The 22,552-nt window shown below is 39.7% G+C and overlaps 2 protein-coding genes across 3 annotated transcripts in view; both read left to right on the top strand.

The window, feature by feature from the left end:
• The first annotated feature begins 8,047 nt into the window (after positions 1 to 8,047).
• Positions 8,048 to 10,777, top strand: LOC119738486 (retinoschisin-like). The gene is made up of 5 exons (XM_038213390.1): positions 8,048 to 8,243; positions 9,206 to 9,319; positions 9,680 to 9,873; positions 10,128 to 10,263; positions 10,537 to 10,777. The coding sequence occupies exons 1-5, from the start codon at positions 8,105 to 8,107 to the stop codon at positions 10,539 to 10,541; spliced, it is 588 nt and encodes a 195-aa protein (XP_038069318.1). The 5' UTR covers positions 8,048 to 8,104; the 3' UTR covers positions 10,542 to 10,777.
• A 10,617-nt stretch (positions 10,778 to 21,394) lies between these two features.
• Positions 21,395 to 22,552, top strand: part of LOC119738071 (L-fucose kinase-like) — a 29,675-nt gene continuing 28,517 nt past the window's right edge. The window contains exon 1 of one of the 2 annotated variants that reach the window (XM_038212797.1): positions 21,395 to 21,479. The gene's annotated coding sequence lies outside the window, so the exon portion shown is untranslated. Of the gene's footprint in view, positions 21,480 to 22,436; positions 22,547 to 22,552 lie in introns of those variants that run through there. The other variant, XM_038212798.1, reaches the window with a different exon arrangement.

Raw genomic sequence — 22,552 nt, 5'->3', positions numbered from 1 at the left:
GAAACTTGCTTAAGCACGAAAAAACATTGCTTAGTAAAATTAGGTTACCGGCCAAAACTCCTGTGACTGGTATTTAGCTGTTGTTTACTTAGCATAACAATCGCATGGAGTTTTGGCCGGTAACCTGATTTTATTAAGCAAGACGTTTTTGTGCTTAAGCAAATTTTGTGCTTAAGCAGCTCTATGAAATTGGCCCCAGGACTGAAGGGTTTGATTGGTCAATATTCCAATGCAGTGTTTTGTAATTAAATACAACAACGGCCGGGCGCATTATCGCGTAACATGATATACAGAGCGCGTGACACAAGTTTTTTTCCCCATTATCTTTGACGCTTATATAACAGATGAATGACCGAAGACCCAATGTAGAAAGGGCCCGCTGATTGGTCAAAATATAGAGGTCAAGAGGCGGTTGTCTTGCCTAATTAATCAGCGAATCTGCTCACATCATAGGCATTCTATCACGTAGACTACATTTAACACTGTGTCTATGGGAATTTTGATACAAGGGTGCATCCCTAGGTTAGTGATGAGTGGCGTCATTGGATACTTATAGAATGTCAAATAACATTAATTAAGAAATGTTCAGATACTTTGTAGTTTTGAATTGATGGCAGTGATGTAATATAATGTGTAAGCTGCTGTATATAGTTGTTTTTAATCCCACTTTGTTGTAATGTTTATCCTCCTTCATAAAATATAGAGTGTCAAAAGAATTTTAAGCAATTTTCAGTTATGAATAATTTATTGTGTGGCAATGTAAATAATGTGCGAAGTTGTGTAGAGTTTTCTTTAGATACCAACATTTGTTGTAATGAATATCCTCTTTTCTAGAATTTTGCAAGGAATAGTTTCACCTTTTGTCCATCCTTTTTTTCATTTGATATATATTAACAAGATAGATATACCGTAAACTGTTACATATTAATACGCTGTATTATCATAGCATACAAGGAATCCTTGATTGGTATGGCTGATTGTACGTGGGGCGTTTCGTTGATATGTAGACCGTCATGGTAATTACTTCCACGAAGTCTTGGTGGCATTGACTGCTGAATTATTGCGCATGCCTGAGGAGTTGGAGGACAATACAAATTGTGTCATATATCAAAACCGGACACCAGTATTCGCGTGGCTGAAAAAGGTGTTTACGTATTGCATCTCGCCATTCCTCAGTTTGACTTTTGTCATTTTGAAATTTGACGCGAAACCATAAGATTCGAAAGTTGGCGTCTGAGTGCTTTTGATATCCAAAACGTAATTATAAACTTATTGCCGACAAACATTGGCAACGACGACATTACCACACACGCGCTGTTGCCGACTGATCTTTTCAGTACTTCAAATAAGAAGAAAATCTTCAACTTTGGCAGTTGCTTCTTCATCAAGGGCCATGGATGCACTCTTGTATTCGCTGATGGGTTTTTGTATTGTCGTTGCAGCTACAGCAATCACGGGTATGTTTTGTTTTCCGATTCTTTTCTTTTCTTTTCTTAACCCCCCCCCCCCCAAGTTTCATTCTGTTGTGCGGCCCTTGTTTCCCAATCGTCTGTTTTTGTCATTCCATCATTTTTTTGTTGTTTTATTTTCCCCCACAATATTCTCTATTCTATCTGCATCCGATAAAAAAATAGGAGGCATATCTGTAAACAACGGTTAAAAGGCATATAGGGTCACCGCATTTATCTCAAAAGTAACCTACCTAATTATTATCAAAAAGCTTAAGCTCGCCGGGTACTAAATACCATCGTGATTTATTCCGTCTGGCTTGCTGTCATTTAGAAGAAATCAAGAAATATAGGTGATATCACCCCAATTCTTCGTCATCTCCACTGGCTTCCAATTATTCAACGCATACAGTTTAACATTCTTCTGCTTACTTTCAAAACTCGTAATGGTCAGTGTCCAACTTATATCTTAGAACTAATTAAACCCAAAGTTCCATCAGCCCGTCTACGCTCTTCCACATCCTCTCATCTTCAACTTATGCCTGGCCCTCGAGTGAAAACACGCTATGGTGACAGAGCTCTCTCCGTCGCCGCTTCCAAATTATGGAACAGTCTCCCTCCTAAAATTCAAAATGCCTCGTCCTTAGAAACATTTAAATCTATGTCAAAAACTCACTTATACAAATCTCTGTAATATGTCTTACCCCAATCTGATGCTTGGTCCACACAAAATTGATGCAACTTTATGTTTGTACACTCCATGTCAGTTAGTGTTTTCTACCTGTAATTCTGTTCTTTGTATTTGGTGCGGTTGCCCATGTTTCACCTAATAGTCTACAAGGACAACAGCATCATATAGCGCTTAGAAACGTAGTCATATAGCGCTTAGAAACGTAGTATTAAGCGCGGTATAAATGTTTGCTATTATTATTATTATTATTATTTCCAACGATCAGTCAATGGAATGGTTTATGGAAATGTGACGAAATCGTGTTTCGCGATCAAAAGATTGTGCGTGTTTTTCGCCGATTTCCTGAAAGTGTAATATTCACTAACCGGAAACTTCAGCAGGTTAGGTTTTGAACAATCTTCTTTGGATTTGGGGTGGATTTGGTTGTAAGGGTACGTTATAATAAAAAAAAATTCCAAACTTTCCCCTGTAATGTATTTTTTTGCTGTAGGTGGTTAGCATATTTTAACAGCGTAACAAAAAAAACCTGATAATGTAATTATTTGGATGATGACATCTGCGTCTTTTTTTACAATTTTGTTTATCACTGCATAGTAAAAATACGCAGTTTAGGTTAATCAACGACAACCAGCTTCGTAAGAAACATAGGATACAAACTATCAAAACAAACCACAGACTGGTAAAATTATTTGCTTCATTAAACAATTTTTAATGAAAAAAAAAAGAAAGAAGAGGTGAAAAAAATAGCAAACGACTTCAAGAATCAATTTTTACATGACTATACTAGAAGAATGTTTTTTTTTAAATCCAGTTAAATGTTCATTTATAACTACTTGAGGCAGATTACCAATTCCTATTGGTCGATAGGCCGTCACGTGGGTGGTTTTAAACCGCCGGGAAAACACCGCTGCGTTCTGCGCCAATTATTATTAGGAGATTTTGAGCATAACGCGCGCGCGCGAGGCACACACTGTAATGGCCAAGGGTGATTCTCAAAACATGAAGTAAAATCGTCGAAGAAAATCGTTAGAAATTTGTGAATTTTTGACTTTTTGACCGAAAGGTATTTATGCATGGGAATAAATTATGTGCTTGGCTGGTTTTAAGCAAGTACGTTTAAAACTGGCTGGGGGCCAAGCAGATAAATCACATTATTATTGTTGTGCAATCCTTCTAAAGTCTGCTGGCGTTTGTCCCCATTTTTGTTATCAAGCGACCGATAAACAAGAATACATCTACATCAAAAAATGACCGCACACGGGGATATCTTGTGAGCTACGTGCTGAGCAAATGATTTCGAATTACTTTTTGCTCAGCACGTATTGCTCTGGTGCGGAGGGGATTCAAATACGTTTATCAAGTTAGGCGCAGGATCTTCATAAAGCAAGTACGTCTTAATATGATGCACGAGCCGCACATAAACCACGGTAGTTCTCAATCCATTGCTGAAGGACATTTCACATAATAAATCAGTCTAAGTCGACTGAAATATGCGACTTTGGGACTCAGTGCTGTAAGATGTTTACAAGTATAGCTATACATGACAACAGCCATTTGGCAGGGAGTGGAGATACAGACAATATCGTATATACGTATCTTTGTAAAAAGTTATAACCATACTGTATGGCCTACATGTGTTTATTTCTGGATGGTTGGCAAGACAACGTATCGGAATAAATAGGAAGGTAATTGTGCAACAATGGCATGAGAATATAACAAGCGATGCCAAATTATGGACATATGGACGTGGTTCTTCTTGTGGCTATATACTGACACCGGATTGATTCATGAACATACATTCCCGTGTTGAGGTTTTATATCCCGAAAAGCAGATACCTTTTCAAAATTCCTCTTCTTTTAGCAGTACGAAGGTTATCATACTTTTATGAGACATTGACAAGACAGAACAAATCGGCCCATAAAGAGTTATTCAATTATTACTTTACAAGTTCGAATGGTTGGCTGATTCCCGTTCGTAGGCTTGCTCCCGCCCCACAATCAGTATCAATAATGTACGGAGCGGGATCCAGTCTACTACTCGGAAAGCGGATCATCTGTTTGTGCCCAAAACAGTAACCCTTTTTTCAGATGTTTGCAGGCGTCCAATAAAAGTGGAAAAACTGTTTTGATTGTTGGAATAAGTTGAAAATGTATCCATAACAACAAAATCGAATTTGTTGAAGAACGAGCACAGGGAACGCAGCTTTAATTTTGGAAAACGTCTCAATATCAGAAACGCTTTCAGTTTTGACATATATTATAATGTCCATAGATAGATAGATAGATAGATAGATAGATAGATAGATAGATAGATAGTTAAATGGTTTATTAAATCAGCTTTCTCGCCACCTGTAGCGGAATAAATTGTGTGAAGCTGTAGCAATATGAAGAACTGATATATAGAATAATAATATATATAAAGAATGCATTAATTTAAATATACTAAAAAGTAATCATTACAATTATACTATTAAGAAATGATGAAGCTAAAATTCAAGGACCCCAAAATTGATAATAGCAAATCAACAATTACATATCTAACACATTAAAATGCAGTAAGAAATTGGGTGAAAGGACATCGACATAAATTATGGTGGGAAGGGAAAGGCTACATTATTCGGGAAGGGAATGGGAATCCACAGTAATGTTTGGAATATAATTTGGGATATTAGGATAAGCAAGGGTAAAAATCAAACTTATCCTTTAACATTTAAAAATGTCAGACACAGTGAACAATGAATAAAAATCTCAAAATATACAATGTAGGTGAGCTGCTGTCAAAAGTTACCTTTAACCCATGCACAAGTCACGGAATTAATTAATCGGATTAAGTACGGGATTGCACTATTTCTTAATCTATTTGTTTTGCATCTTGGTTCAGACACTAGCTTGGACCGGCGTAACACTTTACTCGTTTGAGGTTGTGGGATAAGATGCGCCATGTTCTCATTACACATCAAGTTTCTAGCAAATCCAAGGCACAGTGATCTACGACGGTCAGTCAATGTTTCTAATTTAACTGAATCTAATGCACTTATGTAATCATTGTATTCTGCACCTAGAGTTAATTTGAGGACACGCTTTTGTATTTTTTGTCCAGTTGGTTTTGTTGGTGATTTGAAATTGCACCATTACAGGAAGGAACTGATATTTAAGTAAGGGGCGGAGATACCCTTTATAGACAATTTATAGTAATTAAATCTTCAATTGGCAGACCGTGGCCTTTTAAGGCACGCACTGTGAAAACGGCCATTGGCGCGTTGAAGTTTTTGATTCATATGAGTGTCCCATTTAAGGTCTTGCAGGATGTGTAACCCTAGCAGTTGGACAGTTTGTGATTGTCCCAGGACGTCATCATTGATGTAAATAACAGGCGTTGCTGGGGGCTCCTTCATGAAATTGATTTCCATAGTGGTGCATTTTGTAGGGTTGAGAGACATATTGCTGTTTTGTGACCACTGAACTAGGGTATTCACGGTCTCTTGAAGACTAGGTTGATGAATAAGATGAACAAGGAATACGATGATTTAGAAACTAAAAGGAAAACCCCCCGAAAGAAACAGAAGCATAAACACTTCCGGTTTAACACACACCTGAGGTATCCATTACTATGTTGGCGGTTTCCAATATTTCCTTCGTCAATATCTTTGTTATCAGGGGCGATAGTTAAAGCCCATCTATGCTATTTAGCCATAAAGATCACGCTCAAAGTTACGTTGCCAGCAACATTAGCAAAAAGAATGAACTATTTCGGCCGTATTTTCAGCTTAACAATAATATGCGCGGTTGGGTAAATCAATTAAAATCATAAAAAGAAATCTCTTAATTTTTTTTCAGCGGAAGTCGAAGATGAAATTACAAATTTTCCCGGTCAATCTCAACATAAAGTCGTTCGATTCAATGCCATGCCCGTTCCATTTCAAGTGAATTTGAACGCTGACTTCATCTTCATTCAATCGTCGTTCTCTCGACAAAAAGTTAATTGTACAAGAGGTTGATCAAGAACTCAATTTGATCGATTGACAAAGATTCAAATTCGTTCCTGTCGCGGGCATAAATCCTGGATTTTGGGTTTGGGTGCACCCATATGGTTGCGAGGGTGAAGCTTGGCTGGTTGTCAAGTTGAGCTAATCCGATAACGTACTTAGACGCTGTAACAGTGCAGTGAAATTCGTGTACCCTCAAAAACATGACCTTTTGAACGTTGTGTTTCTCAGAAAATATGCTCAGTATAATTAAAATGTTAAATTATAACCGAAGAAGAAATTCTAAACTTCATGTCAGTGAAAAAAAATCGCCGTCATCGATGCCGAAACCTCAATACTGGTAACTGGTAAAGCAGACCTTCAAGTCTGGAAGAAATCGTTTGAAAACGTCCCCAAATCTATGTATTTATATCAATTTCTAGGAATTTACGAAAGTTATTATATCACGAGTAGTTGAAACTTATATCATCTCAGTATATTCCGAATTTCAGCTTAATCTGTTGGTGCTAACGCTTGTTTTACAGCTCAAAATATATCTAAGGATAATCTCGACGAGGATTTTTTCGACCCAACCCACATGCATGGTTTTCATAGCGCCGTAGGCGCTACGGCTGACCAAAATCCGGCCTGCCACGGCACAATAACGGCGGGTATATTAGCATATTCATTAGTGTCACTCGGCGTGACTTGGCGTGGGTCTCGGTATCGACAAACGGAAGCCGGCAAAAAGGGTGATATTTATCAATTAATAACTCGTGAAGGAGGCTTTTATGCAAATTTTTACTGCACACCATAGTGAGTAGTAACCTTATTAATATTTGTGAGGCTTCAAAAGATTAAAAGACATTGCTAACGCAAGTGTTACAGCTTTCAAATACGCACGTAGCCAGGCCTAGTTTTCCAATTTCAACGAAAAGTAAAGAACATATCACAACGTTTTTTAGCACATGCTTGTCTCATTATAAGGGAAATAAACCCTGAAAGTTGCATGAAGATACGGTCTTCCAAACGGGAGAAATTAGTTTTCAAAGATTTCGCCCGCCAACGTGAACATGTGTGTGTACATGTAGTTTCATTCAAAATAAAGTGTTACGTAACCTTTAGAAATCGCCCTTCGCAACCACATGGCTTGGGGGGGGGGGATATTAATCCCCCGTCCCCCCCCCCCCGCAAAAAAATAAATGTATACCAGGGGGGATGGACCATTGGATCATTGCCGTGATCCCCCAGATTTTAATGTTAAGGAACCAAAACTGCCGATTTGTGAGGTTTTCTTTTATAGTTATCAAAAACGGAGAACAAACATTACCGTATATACAAAAGCATTGAATGCACCGTTTTGGTGATAAGGGAAGTTAGCATACCACTTATAAGATACATATTTGTATCTTGAACAGCGCCCCTATAGTCTCATGTGGCCTCCGCGCTTTTAAAATGTTCGCTTTTCTTGCTGCAATTTTTTTTTGTCAGTAGGCCTATAGTCATGACTTTTCATTTCGCAGCTTTTTGTATTCGTTCAAATCACGGTGAGCCTGAACGTTTTGCAATTTATTTGCACGATCACATTCGATGAAGAAAACATGAAGCAAGTTTATTGAAATATATACAAAATAACAAGTGCGACAAAAAACCTAGTACTAAAATACCTCTTTTCTACATAATGAGGGTGTTAATATTCAGGTTTGGCAAGTGTTGCAAAACGCGGCTTAAATTATTACCCATGTGGACCCACCGTGTGGCAGCCCATGCAAAATGGTGCTCATAATATCAAACAAAAGAAAGGTAAATGTCATGGAGTTATCATAAATATTACTCGGTAAACGTCCGATTTACTTCTTTACGCGCGTGGTTTTTTTTATGAATAGTCTTGATAACAAGTCGGTGTACATGCTCCACACGTTCGTCTTTCATTAGGTGCCTCGGGCAGTTTCTCAGCCAGCTGTTGCACCTTTCGTAAGAGGCCAGATCCGCGCTACCCGATGGAGACCCGCTGGTTCCCGCAAGTGAACGATTCCTCCTGCAGTGAATGTCCACAATTACATCTCTTGCAGAGGATACCAGCTGACTCGTCCTATCCCGAGGATTTCTACAAACCACCTTGGAAAACAGATACAAAAGGTATTTGATTTCTGCTGTAAATAGACTTCACTCAAGTCGGATTTATTTCGATATCCACAACACCGGTTGCCATCACAACCAGCCCTAATTTCATCACCAGTATCAAGTGTTGTGTGTATAGGGCCTACTAAAACACCGACTTAGGCCAAGTCTATATGCTATATAAGAAGCCAAAACAGAAGACTGATCAACTGTCCTCAAGCTTTATAATTATGGAGAAATGCAAGTAGATCCCGGGTTTTTTTTTTTGGCCTAAGTCAAAAATGCTACTCAGTAAGTGTGTCAGTGAGAAAAACAAAGAGGACTTTAGGCTGGCCGGCTTGCGAATTTTCTTTTCCCAAACTCCATCCACATACATGGTAGTTTAGCGCCCTCTACGATACTTTTATGATACGTAGGCAGGTATATAAAAAAAAAGCCCCCCCCCCCTAGGATTTGACGTGTAATGCGATAGCTAGCTCAGTCGATAGAGTCGTGATTTTGCACCGCAGGGTTGTTGGTTCGAGTCACCGTAACTGTTCCCCCAATTTTTTTTCTTTTCTAATCTGAGGCTTAATTCGGAGGATTTTTTTAAAGAGAATTAGAGTCCGAATTTCATTACGTTCGAATTCATTTCTTTTTTTACTAAATTTATATTTTCTTCTCCATGTTTTTAGAGAAGTGAAGTCCAAAACGCCATAGCGTACATCCATAATATGCGGAAGTCGTTTGAGAAAAACAATTCGCGGCCCTCCTGGAACCAACAAAAATGAAATCAAGGAAATAGGCCTAAACACTAACACTATTTTCATGTTGAAAATGAGGTCTTTTGTTTTCAAACCATGCAACCTTATCTTCTTTGCATTGGATTTTTTTTTACTTGACAGCGTTGACTCGACCCATCTTTAATTGTTTGGGTTGAGAAGTTTGTCTCCATGATTTCCGATTTTATCTCAGATCATTTATTTTGTTTTGCTCCACAGCTTGTGCCGATCCATTAGGAATGGAGAATGGAGACATTCCTACGGAAAATCTGTTTGTCTCTGATGCAGGTCATTACGATTATGACAAATGGAAGGCTCGGCTGAATTATCAGGGTAAACTTAAATCTCTGACGTAATCAAATCACTGCTAAGCTATAGTATTCCAGCCCAGCCCGGCCCGGCCCAGCCCGGCCCAACCCATGCAGCCCAACCCAACCCTACCCAACCCATCCCAACCCAACCCAACCCAACCCAACCCAACCCAACCCAACCCAGCCCAGCCCAGCCCAAACCGCCACCACACACAACACAACACAACACAACACAACACAACACAACACAACACAACACAACACAACACAACACAACACAACCAAACCAAACACAACCCAACACACACAAACGCAATCCAACCCAACACATCCCAACACAACCCAAATTTAGCCAATAATTAGCCACCCTTTTGCCTATTAGCTGCCTGGTGTGCAAGGCCCATAGATACGCACCAATGGATCCGTGTCGACTTAAGCAAATCAACTACAGTGACAGGACTCATCACACAAGGAAGGCACTCCAGTGATGTCTGGACCAAGACATACAAAGTCAAGTACAGCTCAGATAAGGCGGCCTGGGCCTATGTCACTGACAAAACCGGCAACCCAAAAGTGGTAAGCTGTGGGAATTTATTTATACCACCCTTTTTGTAATCAAAGTGATCGCTTTTGATTTTTATGCGAGGTTTATTTTCTTCTAGTGCTCCAGAATGCTCCATAATGACTTTCTCAACAGCGTTATTAAAATAGTTCTGACAGGGTAAATTTGGAGTCAAAAGCTGTAACTTTAGCAATAATTTGACCCATTCCCCCTTCTTTCTCAGGGTCCAATTCTGACTTTCTTTTTGGTGAACCCGATTATTATATAGTTTCCGGGAAACACGGATGATGAATCTCAAGTAACTGTCTATTTCCCGGCGCCTCTGCACACTCGCTTCATCCAAATTGAACCGCAGTCTTGGGCAAGGTATATCTGCATTCGCTTTGAGCTGCTTGGTTGTAAAGGTAAGATTGTCAACTCCTTTTAACGTTTCTAAACGTTTTTTTAAACGTTTCTTAACAATTCTAAACGTTTCTAAACGTTGCTTATATGTCTGATTTAACTGTCGGAAAGATCCGCATCGAACGCTTATGAATTAAGTTTAGTATGAAACACAGTCATATAGCAACTATTAAAGTTCTTTTGCACCCTTTTGTTGTTGTCATTGTTTATTCAAAACATCTTCCGCCATTTCAAGAAGATTCCTTTCTCTTTCTAAATTTCTTCCTCTCCAAAAGAGTAAGACTGCGTGGCCAGGGAGCGCTGAGTGGTTCATGTATAAGATGCCAGAGCGAAGGGGGTGAGGTTGAAGACGTGACCTTAATTAATTCACTATGAGTTTTTTGTGTGAAAATTTTATTGGATATTAAATTGTGTGCAGTGTGTATATTGTAATCATGCTAAAGTAGTAAAGATAAAGTAACGTGAACATGTGTACATTGTATTGCATGACAGTTTGAATGTAAAACGTTCTACACAGGGTGAGTCAAAAAGAAAATGTCAAAGTTAGAAAACATGTCAAACTACACATTTGCGTTTGTCGAGTTACAAACGCAGGGTGATCGGCCCGGGCTCACGCAGTTAACTATTCATGTGACATTTTCCAGTTAAGTTGTGAATATTTTAATGTCAGAACAGAAATAATAAGAATCACGAAATTCAGCCTTTCCAGTTGAACCATTTCTTGTAATTTGAAAATGTAATGCATATTTCGGATTTGAAAAATTTCAGTACACAGTTTACAGTCTACACCTTATTTCCGGTTTGCAAACATCATCCGTTACGATGTGCAAATTAAATATTGATTTAGTTCAACATAATCAACCCTGATTCCGAGTGGTGCATATTACTATGACGTCATGATGGCGTCACCACTAGCCACTAGCGGCAGAATTTGACAAGATAGTTTGAACTAGGCCTATATCTTCTGAATTAAGTAGAGTATCGTGTTCGCATATTTATCGTATTTTTCGTGAAGTGTTATGCGGTGCCTTGAGCAACATTTCTAATTTCTAGGCATAAAAACCGTGGCTTGACGGCCTGCAATTCCGGTGTTACCGGAAGTGCCATCAAAACTGAATATTACTCGAAACCAGAAGCATTTTACCACAGACATATAAATTATGGAAGTGTTTAGTGAGGAATGCAAAACACATAAAAACACCATAATGACGCCATCACCCAAAAGGGCGCGCTCTCGAGGCACATCAGTTAAACTTGTTGAATGTTGTATAAACATTTTACAAAATTATTGCCCCTAGACAACCGCAAATGAATTTGCAGTTTTGCACCATCATTAGATCCCTGTCTAATGACTATTTTCGTAGCACAAATAATGATACCACAATGTTGACCTTGGGCTGTCAAATGCCATGACGTCATCAAATCGGAAGCTCGGTGTTATTAACAAATACACTTAACATTCATTATAATTTCGAAATTTTCAAAAGATTCTTTTTTCAGGCTGATGACCATGTATCCTCTCTGAACTAAATCAGTATTCAATTAGCACATTTTAACTGATGACGTCATCAAACCGAAAATATGTGTACGTGTACAAAAAAGTGTATCCTGACATTTATCATTACCCCAAAAATGCATTTTGTTGAAAACAAAACAATGGTTGTACCGGAAAATTTCGATGATCCTATTTCTGCTCTGACAAAAATATTCAGTACTTAGGCCTAACTGGGAAATGTCTAATGAAATAGTTGTCTTCCCGATCACTCTGTGCGTTTGTAACTCAACAAACGCGAATTAGTTAGGATTGTTGTCCCTCTTACCATTTCACTTAATGTTATTTTACTTGTTATAAAATGAAAAGAAAAATTATAGCCTAATAGAGTAAAATGTGTGAATGTTTTGCTGTAGAATTTTTTTTCAAGTTTGACTGGTATCGTCTAGCTTTTTTTTTTTTTATCTAACATGATCTAGCTCCTCAAAGGTTCGCCTGTTAATTGTTGATTGGTACATTTTGGTAAGATTTTTTTTTAAGTGATCAAAATTTACCGCAACCCAATTTTGGGGGCATCTGATAAAAGATTTCTATGTAGTCGTTAGTTTTTTTTTAGGAGACGAACAAAAATGCATGGTTTTGTGGAATTTGTTGTATATAATTTTTGTGTTTGTGTTGAATTCCTTGTATTAAATAATTAAACATGGAAATAATTTATCATGCTTATACCTCGATAAATTCTTAAATTCTCATAAATTTTTCATGATGTTTTTCTTGCACTTATCATTATTGCCAGTGATAATACCTTAGAGGGTCATAACACTGTTCCAGGTATTATTGTACGCTATTATTGCCGTACATCACAACGAGCAATATAAATAGCACATCAACTTAACTTGGGTGACTGGGCGTATAATTATATATGATCATTTGCATTTATCCCAAAAGTCACATACTTTTCAAAAGGCCTACTTGGATTAAACATCGTAATGTGAAATCATTCCGTCTGGCTTGCTGTCATTTAGAAGGAATCAAGAAACGTAGGTGATTTCCAACGATGAAGAGTGGTGTTGACGAAATCGTATACGTGTTTCGTGATCAAAAGGCTCTGCAAGGTTTTTAACTGAAAAGTGTCATATCCACTGAACTGAAACTTATTATATAGCAAGTTATATAGGCTTTGAATACTCTTCTTTGGATGTTGTGTGGTGTTATTATTGAATATGAACACAATGCACAGGGTGACCGTTTTAGCCGATTTTTGGCTAACTTTGACGGAATTGTTGTTAAAAAATGAATTTGACAGAAAATTTGACAGAATGGATTTTTTGGCAGGTTTCTGGCAGAATTCTGCAAAAAATGGTAATTTGACAGAAAAACAGCAAATTTGAACAGAAAATGGTACATTTTGTTTAAAAAAGCCTCAATCCTTTCAACAAACCCTTGCATAAAGGGACAGGTTGGCTGGTCTAGGTGCTGGGGTTCACTCGAAAACGGACTTCGTCGTGGCCGGATCTGCGTTTTGCCCGAAATTTACCGAATAATTTCATAACATTTTTATGTGACTATAGATTGTTTATAATGTAATTTGAACCTTAATTAAGGCAATAAAACCAATCTGCATGTGATTATAAGTGTTTGTAGTGTATTTCGAGTAATTCTGGGGAATTTGGCAGATTTTTGATAAATCTGACAGATTTTTTATGCGCATTTAGCAGAATTTGGCTCTGACCTTACGGTCACCCTGATTTTTTTCCTGGTTAGGCCACAAAAAAAAAAAAATTCGGTCTCTGGTCAGACCAAAGTTCTGGAATTGACGTGGGAACGCGGCTTTTTTTTTTTTCCTTTTTTTTTTTCTTCAAGCTTGGATTGTTCAGACAAAGTGGGGTACTATTTTGCTTTTTTTGGTGTCCTCATGTACATTGGTGTCCTCCATAATTTGCCTTGGTGCTCTCGATCATTTGCCTTGGTGCAATTCCCCATTCCTTGGTGCTCTTTGTTAAAAAAAAATGAGGAGGTGCGGCAATAGAGGGCGCTGTTGGAGCTACCGCGGAACATTTTGGAAAAAAAAAGATTGACGCGCATGATTAAAATCGACGCGCGTGCTGACCAGAGACCGACATATTTTTTTTTTGGCCTTACACTATATGGTGCGGAAAAGAATACTTCAAGTAGAAAAGTAAAGGAAAGTCATATTCACTGATATTTTTAATCTTAATAAAATAAACAAAATTGTTGTGGGCTAAAATCATTCAAAACGAGGGCCCGTGTTTATGTGCCAAGAGTCGGTCTCACTTATTGGCATAAAGTTCTCTCTTTATGCTTTTGATTTGTATATAGTGCACAAATCCGACCATTGCATATCTTCAGAACGGATCTGTTCTGAGAGTCCGCCATAGACACAGTCTTTATTTTTTTTCTTCTTCATAATACTATGCCATATTGCCACTGAAGGCGAGTGGGAAATATTGGCATTCTTGTGCCATTGCATTGAAATTGCCTAAGGTCTAAGCTCGGCCTAACACGCCTGATTGGGGAGGGGGGGGGGTGTTACGGGGGTAGCAGCCCCCCCCCCCCGTTCATATTATGATATACTAGTTTAATAGGTCGACATGAATGGAATGCTAAAGTTTTAGTCTCAATTGCCTTAGAATGAAGGAGAAGTTAAAGCATCGTAGATTCGGTTCCGGGGCATGGCACCAGACTCCTTTCCCCAAGCGGAGCGCGCATTCGGCACGCCTTCACTCACCACCCCCCACACTGAACAATTGCCTGGGTTAATTGTACCCAAATAAGGGTGAAAACTGCAACTACCCAAAATTGGGTTGTCCTTTACTCAATCGTTTGGGTTAGAATTTCTGTTAAATCCAACCCAAACGGGTGGTCATACCAGACTAAATTTAATTTGGTCTTGTATGACCACACGTTTTGGTTGAATTTAACAGAAATTCTAACCCAAACAATTGGGTAAAGGACAACCCAATTTTGGGTAGTTGCAGTTTTCACCCTTCCTTGGGTAAACTTAAGGCCAAAAAAAAAAAAAGTCTCCGTTTTCTGGTATGCGCGCGCGTCGCTGTAGCCATGCGCGTCGGCAAAATGAAAAAGTTTTTTTTTTCAATACAAGATGATGTTTCAAAACCGCCAAACTCACTGGTTTGACTGGAATTCTGCTGCTGCACAATTTTAACGTGTTTTTAGAAGGGGTTATGATCGAGAATAAGATTTATGTGGCCTCTCTGGACTCCCATATATTTGCACTAAGTTTAGTCGGGCACCATTTGCAGTCATCAGCCGACATAATTTTGAAGCCAAAAAAAAAAAAAACCAGGTAAAAAAAAAAAAAAAGCCGCGTCGCCGCACCACTTTTGGGGCAAACTCCATACCAGAAACCGGAGACTTTTTTTGTGGCCTAACCCAGGCAATTTTTCAGTGCATATCACCCCCCCCCCTTTACCTGGCTATATCCGCCCCTGTTCATTCTTTTACTGCGCAATAATTTGCAGCTCGCCCGATGATTTTGCGTAGGATATGGAGTCCAATTTTCACGCTATACCGTTTTTACCAAACACTGTTTACAACACTACATGTATTGTAGCCTGTAATACACTTGCAGAAAACTCATCAAACATCAATTTACCTGTTCTCGGGACTGGCAATATCTGGCACTATATATCTTTTAAAAAAGGTATCGATCGTCTAAAAAGGAGGCCTGCAAATAGGCCCGTATAATATTCCTTGCTTCATGTGTAACGTTACCGTACGTGTACTCAATGTCTGGGTACTGCCTTTATTAACGCATGACCTTCTTCACTTGCCTAACCTCTTTTTATATAGCGAGCTTCAAATTGTATGCTTCCTAACGTGGCGTACTTCGACGTTTCCCCCGACTTTCCTCATGCAGTGTTGCCAAACTTCATTCTTGACAAACTTCTAATTCAGTCGGTTAAATACTGATACTTTAATCTTAATAATACTTGCTGTTGAACGTAACAATTTCAGTGTCATGAAATTAAAGTCCGAATTATAAAAAATAAAAAAAACCAGTGGCGTCCGGAAATTGGGCAGAAAATCAGCCGAGTGTTCCCGGTCCCTTAAACGTGGCGCACTTGAAAAATTCTTGGAAAATCCCAATTTGTAGTCCCAAAGTTGAAAAATTCTGATTATCTCTACTCAGATTCCCAACTAGATGTTGGTCAAAAAAAATATTTTATTTTTATAGGGTACAATGTGCACTTCAAAAATAAAATCGGAAAATCAGGCCATAATCTGCTAACTTTGTAACGGGTATAGGTAAACTCAAGATTTATGACGTGAATGTTTAGAGCTTGATGAAATTTCACTTACTCAGCCATATCATGGCCCTGGTTGCGAGGGTGAAGCTTGGCTGGTTGTCAAGTAAAGCTAATCAGATTACGTACTTCGACGCTGTAACAGAGCGGCAGGCGCGGTTCTAGAGCCAATATATTTTTTGGGGGGAGAGGGGGCTAGCAGGGCGGATCCAGAATTTTTTTCAGGGAGGCGTGCTGAAATGTAGACCGGTTATTTTCTCCAGACACTTAGGCCTTCGAAAATCAATAGGAGGTGGGGGTGGGGTGGGGAAGGGGGGGGGGGGGGCTCGTGCCATATTTTCAATGGGGAGCGCCAATAAAATCCTACAATCAGGCACACTGAATTAACTACAAATGCACCCTTGTCACGACTGGAAGGCTCGGCTGAATTATCCGGGTAAACTTAAATCTTTGACGTAATCAAATCACTGCTAAGCTATAGTATTCCAACACAACCCAGCAAAACAAGACTAACCCAGCCCATACAATCCACCCAGCACAATCCACTGAATCCAGTCCAGCCCAGCCCAGCCCGGCCCAGCCCGGCCCAACCCAACCCATGCAGCCCGTCCCAACCCAACCCAACCCAACCCAACCCAACCCAGCCCAGCCCAGCCCATGCAGCCCAACCCGGCCCGGCCCAGCCCACTGTCCCGCCACCACAACACAACCAAACACAACTCAACACATGCCAACGCAACCCAACCCAACACATCCCAACACAACCCAAATTTAGCAAATAATTAGCCTCCCTTTTGCCTATTAGCTGCCTGGTGTGCAAGGCCCATAGATACAAACCAATGGATCCGTGTCGACTTAGGCAAATCAACTACGGTGACAGGACTCATCACACAAGGAAGGTTCAACAGTAATGTCTGGACCAAGACATACAAAGTCAAGTACAGCTCAGATAATGTGATCTGGACCTATGTCACTGACAAAACCGACAACCCAAAAGTGGTAAGCTGTGGGAACTTATTCATACCACCCTTTTTGAAATCAAAGTGATCGCTTTTGATTTTCATGCGAGGTTTATTTTCTTCTAGTGCTCCAGAATGCTCCAGAATGACTTTCTCTACAGCGTTATTAAAATAGTTCTGACAGGGTAAATTTGGAGTCAAAAGCTGTAACTTTAGCAATAATTTGACCCATTCCCCCTTCTTTCTGGCGTACCCGATTATTATATAGTTTCCAGGAAACACGGATGATAACTCTCATTAACTGTCTATTTCCAGGCGCCATTGCACACTCGCTTCATCCAAATTGAACCTCAGTCTTGGGCAAGGTATATCTGCATCCGCTTTGAGCCGCTTGGTTGTAAAGGTAAGATTGCCAACTCCTTTTAACGTTTCTAAACGTTTCTAAACGTTGCTTTACATAATATGTCTGATTTAACTGTCGGAAAGATCCGCATCGAACGCTTATGAATTAAGTTGAGTATGAAACACATAGCAACTATTAAAGTTCTTTTACACCCTTTTGTTGTTGTCATTGTTTATTCAAAACATCTTCCGCCATTTCAAGAAGATTCCTTTCTCTCTCTAAATTCCTTCCTCTCCAAAAGAGTAAGACTGCGTGGCCAGGGAGCGCTGAGTGGTTCATGTATAAGATGCCAGAGCGAAGGGGGCGAGGTTGAAGACGTGACTTTAATTAATTCACTATGAGGTTTTTTGTGTGAAATTTTTATTGGATATTAAATTGTGTGCAGTGTGTATATTGTAATCATGCTAAAGTAGTAAAGATAAAGTAACGTGAACATGTGTACATTGTATTGCATGACAGTTTGAATGTAAAACGTTCTACACAGGGTGAGTCAAAAAGAAAATGACAAAGTTAGAAAACATGTCAAACTAGACATTTGCGTTTGTCGAGTTATACAAACGCAGGGTGATCGGCCCGGGCTCGCAATTAACTATTCATGTGACATTTTCCAGTTAAGTTGTGAATATTTTAATGTCAGAAGAGAAATAATAAGAATCACGAAATTCAGCCTTTCAAGTTCAACCGTTTCTTTCAATTTGAAAATATAAAGCATATTTCGGGTTTGATAAGTTTCAGTACACATTTTATACGTAGTCTACATACCTTATTTTCGGTTTGCTAACATCATCCATTACGATGTGCAAATTAAATATTGATTTAGTTCGACGTAATCAACCCTGATCCCGAGTGGTACGTATTACTATGACGTCATGATGGCGTCACCGGGTATCAAAGTACAAGCGGCAGAATATGACAAGAAAGTTTTTTAAATTGAAATCCATCATTACATCCCTGTCTAATGACTATTTTCGTAGCACAAATAACGATATCCGGTACAATGTTGACCTAAGGCTGGCAAATGCTATGACGTCATCAAACACAAACACTTAACATTCAATATAGTTTCGAAATTTTGTACCAGAAAATTTCGATGATCCTATTTCTGCTCTGACAAAAATATTCAGTACTTAACTGGGAAATATCTAATGAAATCCCGATCACTCTGTGCGCTTGTAACTCAACAAACGCGAATTAGTTAGGATTGTTGTCCCTCTTACCATTTCACTTAATGTTATTTTACTTGTTATAAAATGAAAAGAAAAATTATAGCCTAAAAGAGTAAAATGTGTGAATGTTTTGCTGTAGAAATTTTTTTCAAGTTTGACTGGTATCGTCTAGCTTTTTTTTTTATCTAACATGATCTAGCTCCTCAAAAATCGCCTGTTAATTGTTGATGGGTACATTTTCGTAAGAATTTTTTTTAACGATCAAAATTTACCGCAAGCCAATTTTTAGGGCAGCTAATAAAAAAATTCTATGTAGTCGTTGGTTTTTTTTAGGAGACGAACAAAAATGCATGGTTTTGTGGAATTTGTTGTATATATTTTTTGTGTTTGTGTTGAATTCCTGGTATTAAATTATTAAACATGGAAATAATTTATCATGCTTACCTCGATAAATTCTTAAATTCTCATAATTTTTTCCTGATGTTTTTCGTACAACGAGCAATATGAATAGCACGCCTTCACTCACCACCCCCCCCCCCCCACACACACACACTGAAAAATTGCCTGGGTTAATTTTACACAAGAAAGGGTGAAAACTGCAACTACCCAAAATTGGGTTGTCCTTTACTCAATTGTTTGGGTTAGATTTTCTGTTAAATCCAACCCAAACGGGTGGTCATACCAGACTAAATTCAATTTGGTCTTGTATGACCACAAGTTTTGGTTGAATTTAACAGAAATTCTAACCCAAACAATTGCGTAAAGGACAACCCAATTTTGGGTAGTTGCAGTTTTCACCCTTCTTCGGGTAAACTTAACCAAGGCATTTTTCAGTGCATATCACCCCCCCCCCCCCCCCCCCCCCCCGTTACCTGGCTATATCCACCTCTGTTCATTCTTTTACTGCGCAATAATTTGCAGCTCGCCCGATGATTTTGCGTAGGATATGGAGTCCAATTTTCACGCTATACCGTTTTTACCAAACACTGTTTACAACACTACATGTATTGTAGCCTGTAATATACTTGCAGAAAACTCATCAAACATCAATTTACCTGTTCTCGGGACTGGCAATATATGGCACTATATATCTTTTAAAAAAGGTATCGATCGACTAAAAAGGAGGCCTGCAAATAGGCCTGTATACTATTCCTTGCTTAATGTGTAACGTTACCGTACTTGTCCTCAATGTCTTGGTACTGCCTTTATTAACGCATGACTGTCTTCACTTGCCTAACCTCTTTTTATATAGCGAGCTTCAAATTTTATGCTTCCGAACGTGGCGTACTTCGACGTTTCCCCCGACTTTCCTCATGCAGTGTTGCCAAACTTCATTCTTGACAAACTTCTAATTCAGTCAGTTAAATACTGATACTTTTATCTTAATAATACTTGTTGTCGAACGTAACAATTTCAGTGTCATGAAATTAAAGTCCGAATTAAAACAATTTAAAAAAACGGTGGCGTCCGGAAATTGAGCAGAAAATCAGCCGAGTGTTCCCGGTCCCTTAAACGTGGCGCACTTGAAAAAATCTCGGAAAATCCCAATTTCTTTAAAGTTGAAAAATTCTGATCAACCATTGTTATCTTTACTCAGCTTCCCAACTAGATGTTGGTCAAAAAAATTCTTATTTTTATAGGGTTCAATGTGCACTTCAAAAATAAAATCGGAAAAATCAAGCCATAATCTGCTAACTTTGTAACGGGTATAGGTAAACTCAAGATTTATGACGTGAATGTTTAGAGCTTGATGAAATTTCACTTACTCCGCCATTATGACCCTGGTTGCGAGGGTGAAGCTCTGTAACAGAGCGGTGACATTCGTGAACCCCCCCCCCCCCCAAAAAAAAAAAAAACACATGGACTTTTGAACGTTGTGTTTCTCAGAAAATATGCTCAGTATGATTGAAATGTTAAATTACAACGGAAGAGGAAATTCTAAACTTCATGTCAGTGAAAAAAATCGCCGTCATCGATGCCGAAACCTCAATACTGCATGGTTACTGGTAAAGCAGACCTTCAAGTCTGGAAGAAATCGTTCAGCGAAAACGTCCCAAAATCTATGTATTTATATCAATTTCTAGGAATTTACGAAATGTGTTATTTCACGAGTAGTTGAACACTTATATCATCTTAAGTATATTCCGAATTTCGGCTTAATCTGTTGTTGCTAACGCTTGTGTTATGGCTCGAACTATCTCTAAGGAAACTCGACGAGGATTTTTCCGACCCAACCCACTTGCATGGTTTTCATAGCGCTTGGCCAGCACAATCGGGGTATATTAGCAAATTCATTTAGCGTCACTTGGCGTGACTTGGCGTGGGTCTCGGTATCGACCAATGGAAGCCGGCAAAAAGGGTGATATTTATCAATTAATAACTCGTGAAGAAGGCTTTTATGCACATTTTACTGCACACCATAATGGATAGGAACCTTATTTGTGAGGCTACATCGCTAACGCCAGTGTTACAGCTTTCAAAATGCACGTAGCCAGGCCTATTTTTCCAATTTCAACGAAAAGTAAAGAACATATCACAACGATTTGTAGCACATACTTGGATCATTATAAGGGAAATAAACCCTGCAAGTTGAATGAAGATACGGTCTTCCAAATGGGAGAAATTAATAAGATTTTCCCCGCCAACGTGAACATGTGTGTGTACATGTAGGTTTCGGCATTCAAAATAAAGTGTTACGTAACCTTTAGAAATCGCCCTTCGCAACCACATGGCTGGTCTGCAGGTCCTTTTTTAAATTTTGGTTTGAGATAGCTCTACTATACTCTCTTGAAGTATATATTTTAAAGAGAGACGAACCAAACCCTGGAGCAGAACCTGCTCACTCCAATCTATAGAGGGCGCTCCCAGTATCCCTGCAGAAATGTTTTGCCCATATCTGGATATAAAAGGTAGGCTATTTTTGAATTGTGGAATATCCCTTTGTACAACAAACGTGATTGTACTTGTACACGTGAATGTCTGGGTACAACTATAGAATGCAGGGCCACTTTACTCTACATCCGCGCCTCCGTACGGCTGCGTGGAGGCGTGGAACCGCAGTCGACCTACCTCTGAAAATCGATCGTGGAGTCGTGGAGCCGCAGAAAATTGCGCCCTCTATCGGTGCGCGTCTCTGCGACTCCGCGACTCCGCGCCTCCACCACTGAGAGACAGTGCCCCGTCGCCCTCCCCCCTTCCTAATTTGCGCGCCCAATTAAAGCGACTCTGCGACTCCGCGACTCCGCGCCTCCGCGACTCCAGACAGTGCCCCGTCGCCCTCCCCCCCCTTCCTAATTGGCCCGCCCAATTAAAGTGACTCTGCGACTCCCCGACTCCGCGCCTCCGCGACTCCAGACAGTGCCCCGTCGCCCTCCCCCCCTTCCTAATTGGCCCGCCCATTTAAAATGGATATGGATGCTTCGTTCTCAAAAAGATTCCGCCGAGAATTGCGCCCTCTATCGGTACGCGTCTCTGCGACTCCGCGACTCCGCGCCTCCGCCACTCCAGTGCCCCGCGTCTCCGCGATTCTGCGACTCCAAGACTCCGCGCCTCCGCCGCTCCAGACAGTGCCCCCAACACATTTACAAGCACGCCCTCCCTTCCGATCCTTCATGAGAAGCTTTGAAGACAAGTGCAGTGCATTCCTTCGCTGTACTTAGCACTTTTTTGCAGGTTTGCATATCTATTACTCCTATTCCATCCACGCCTCCAGGCAAAATAAAAAACCTTGCTTCGGCGTGGCCCTGCATTCTATAGTTGCTCCAATGTCTGATCCTCAGACTACATTTAATAGGTAAAAGGTGGGCACAATTGCAGAATACCCCGCCACTCACCTATCCCTCCTCGTATCTGGATACGCGGATACGGAGTCACGCTTGGATGCTCAACCAAAATTAAAACCACACGCGTGTGCCAACATGGATATATATGGGTGCTTCGTTCTCATAAATAATACAGGGAATAGCGACCTTAGTTTGTAGGG

Source organism: Patiria miniata, unplaced genomic scaffold (genome assembly GCF_015706575.1).
Source record: "Patiria miniata isolate m_02_andy unplaced genomic scaffold, ASM1570657v1 HiC_scaffold_3, whole genome shotgun sequence".
Taxonomy (NCBI): Eukaryota; Metazoa; Echinodermata; class Asteroidea; order Valvatida; family Asterinidae; genus Patiria; species Patiria miniata.
The sequence above is the reverse complement of the archived record's forward strand: the minus strand, read 5'-3'. Positions and strand labels throughout refer to the sequence as shown.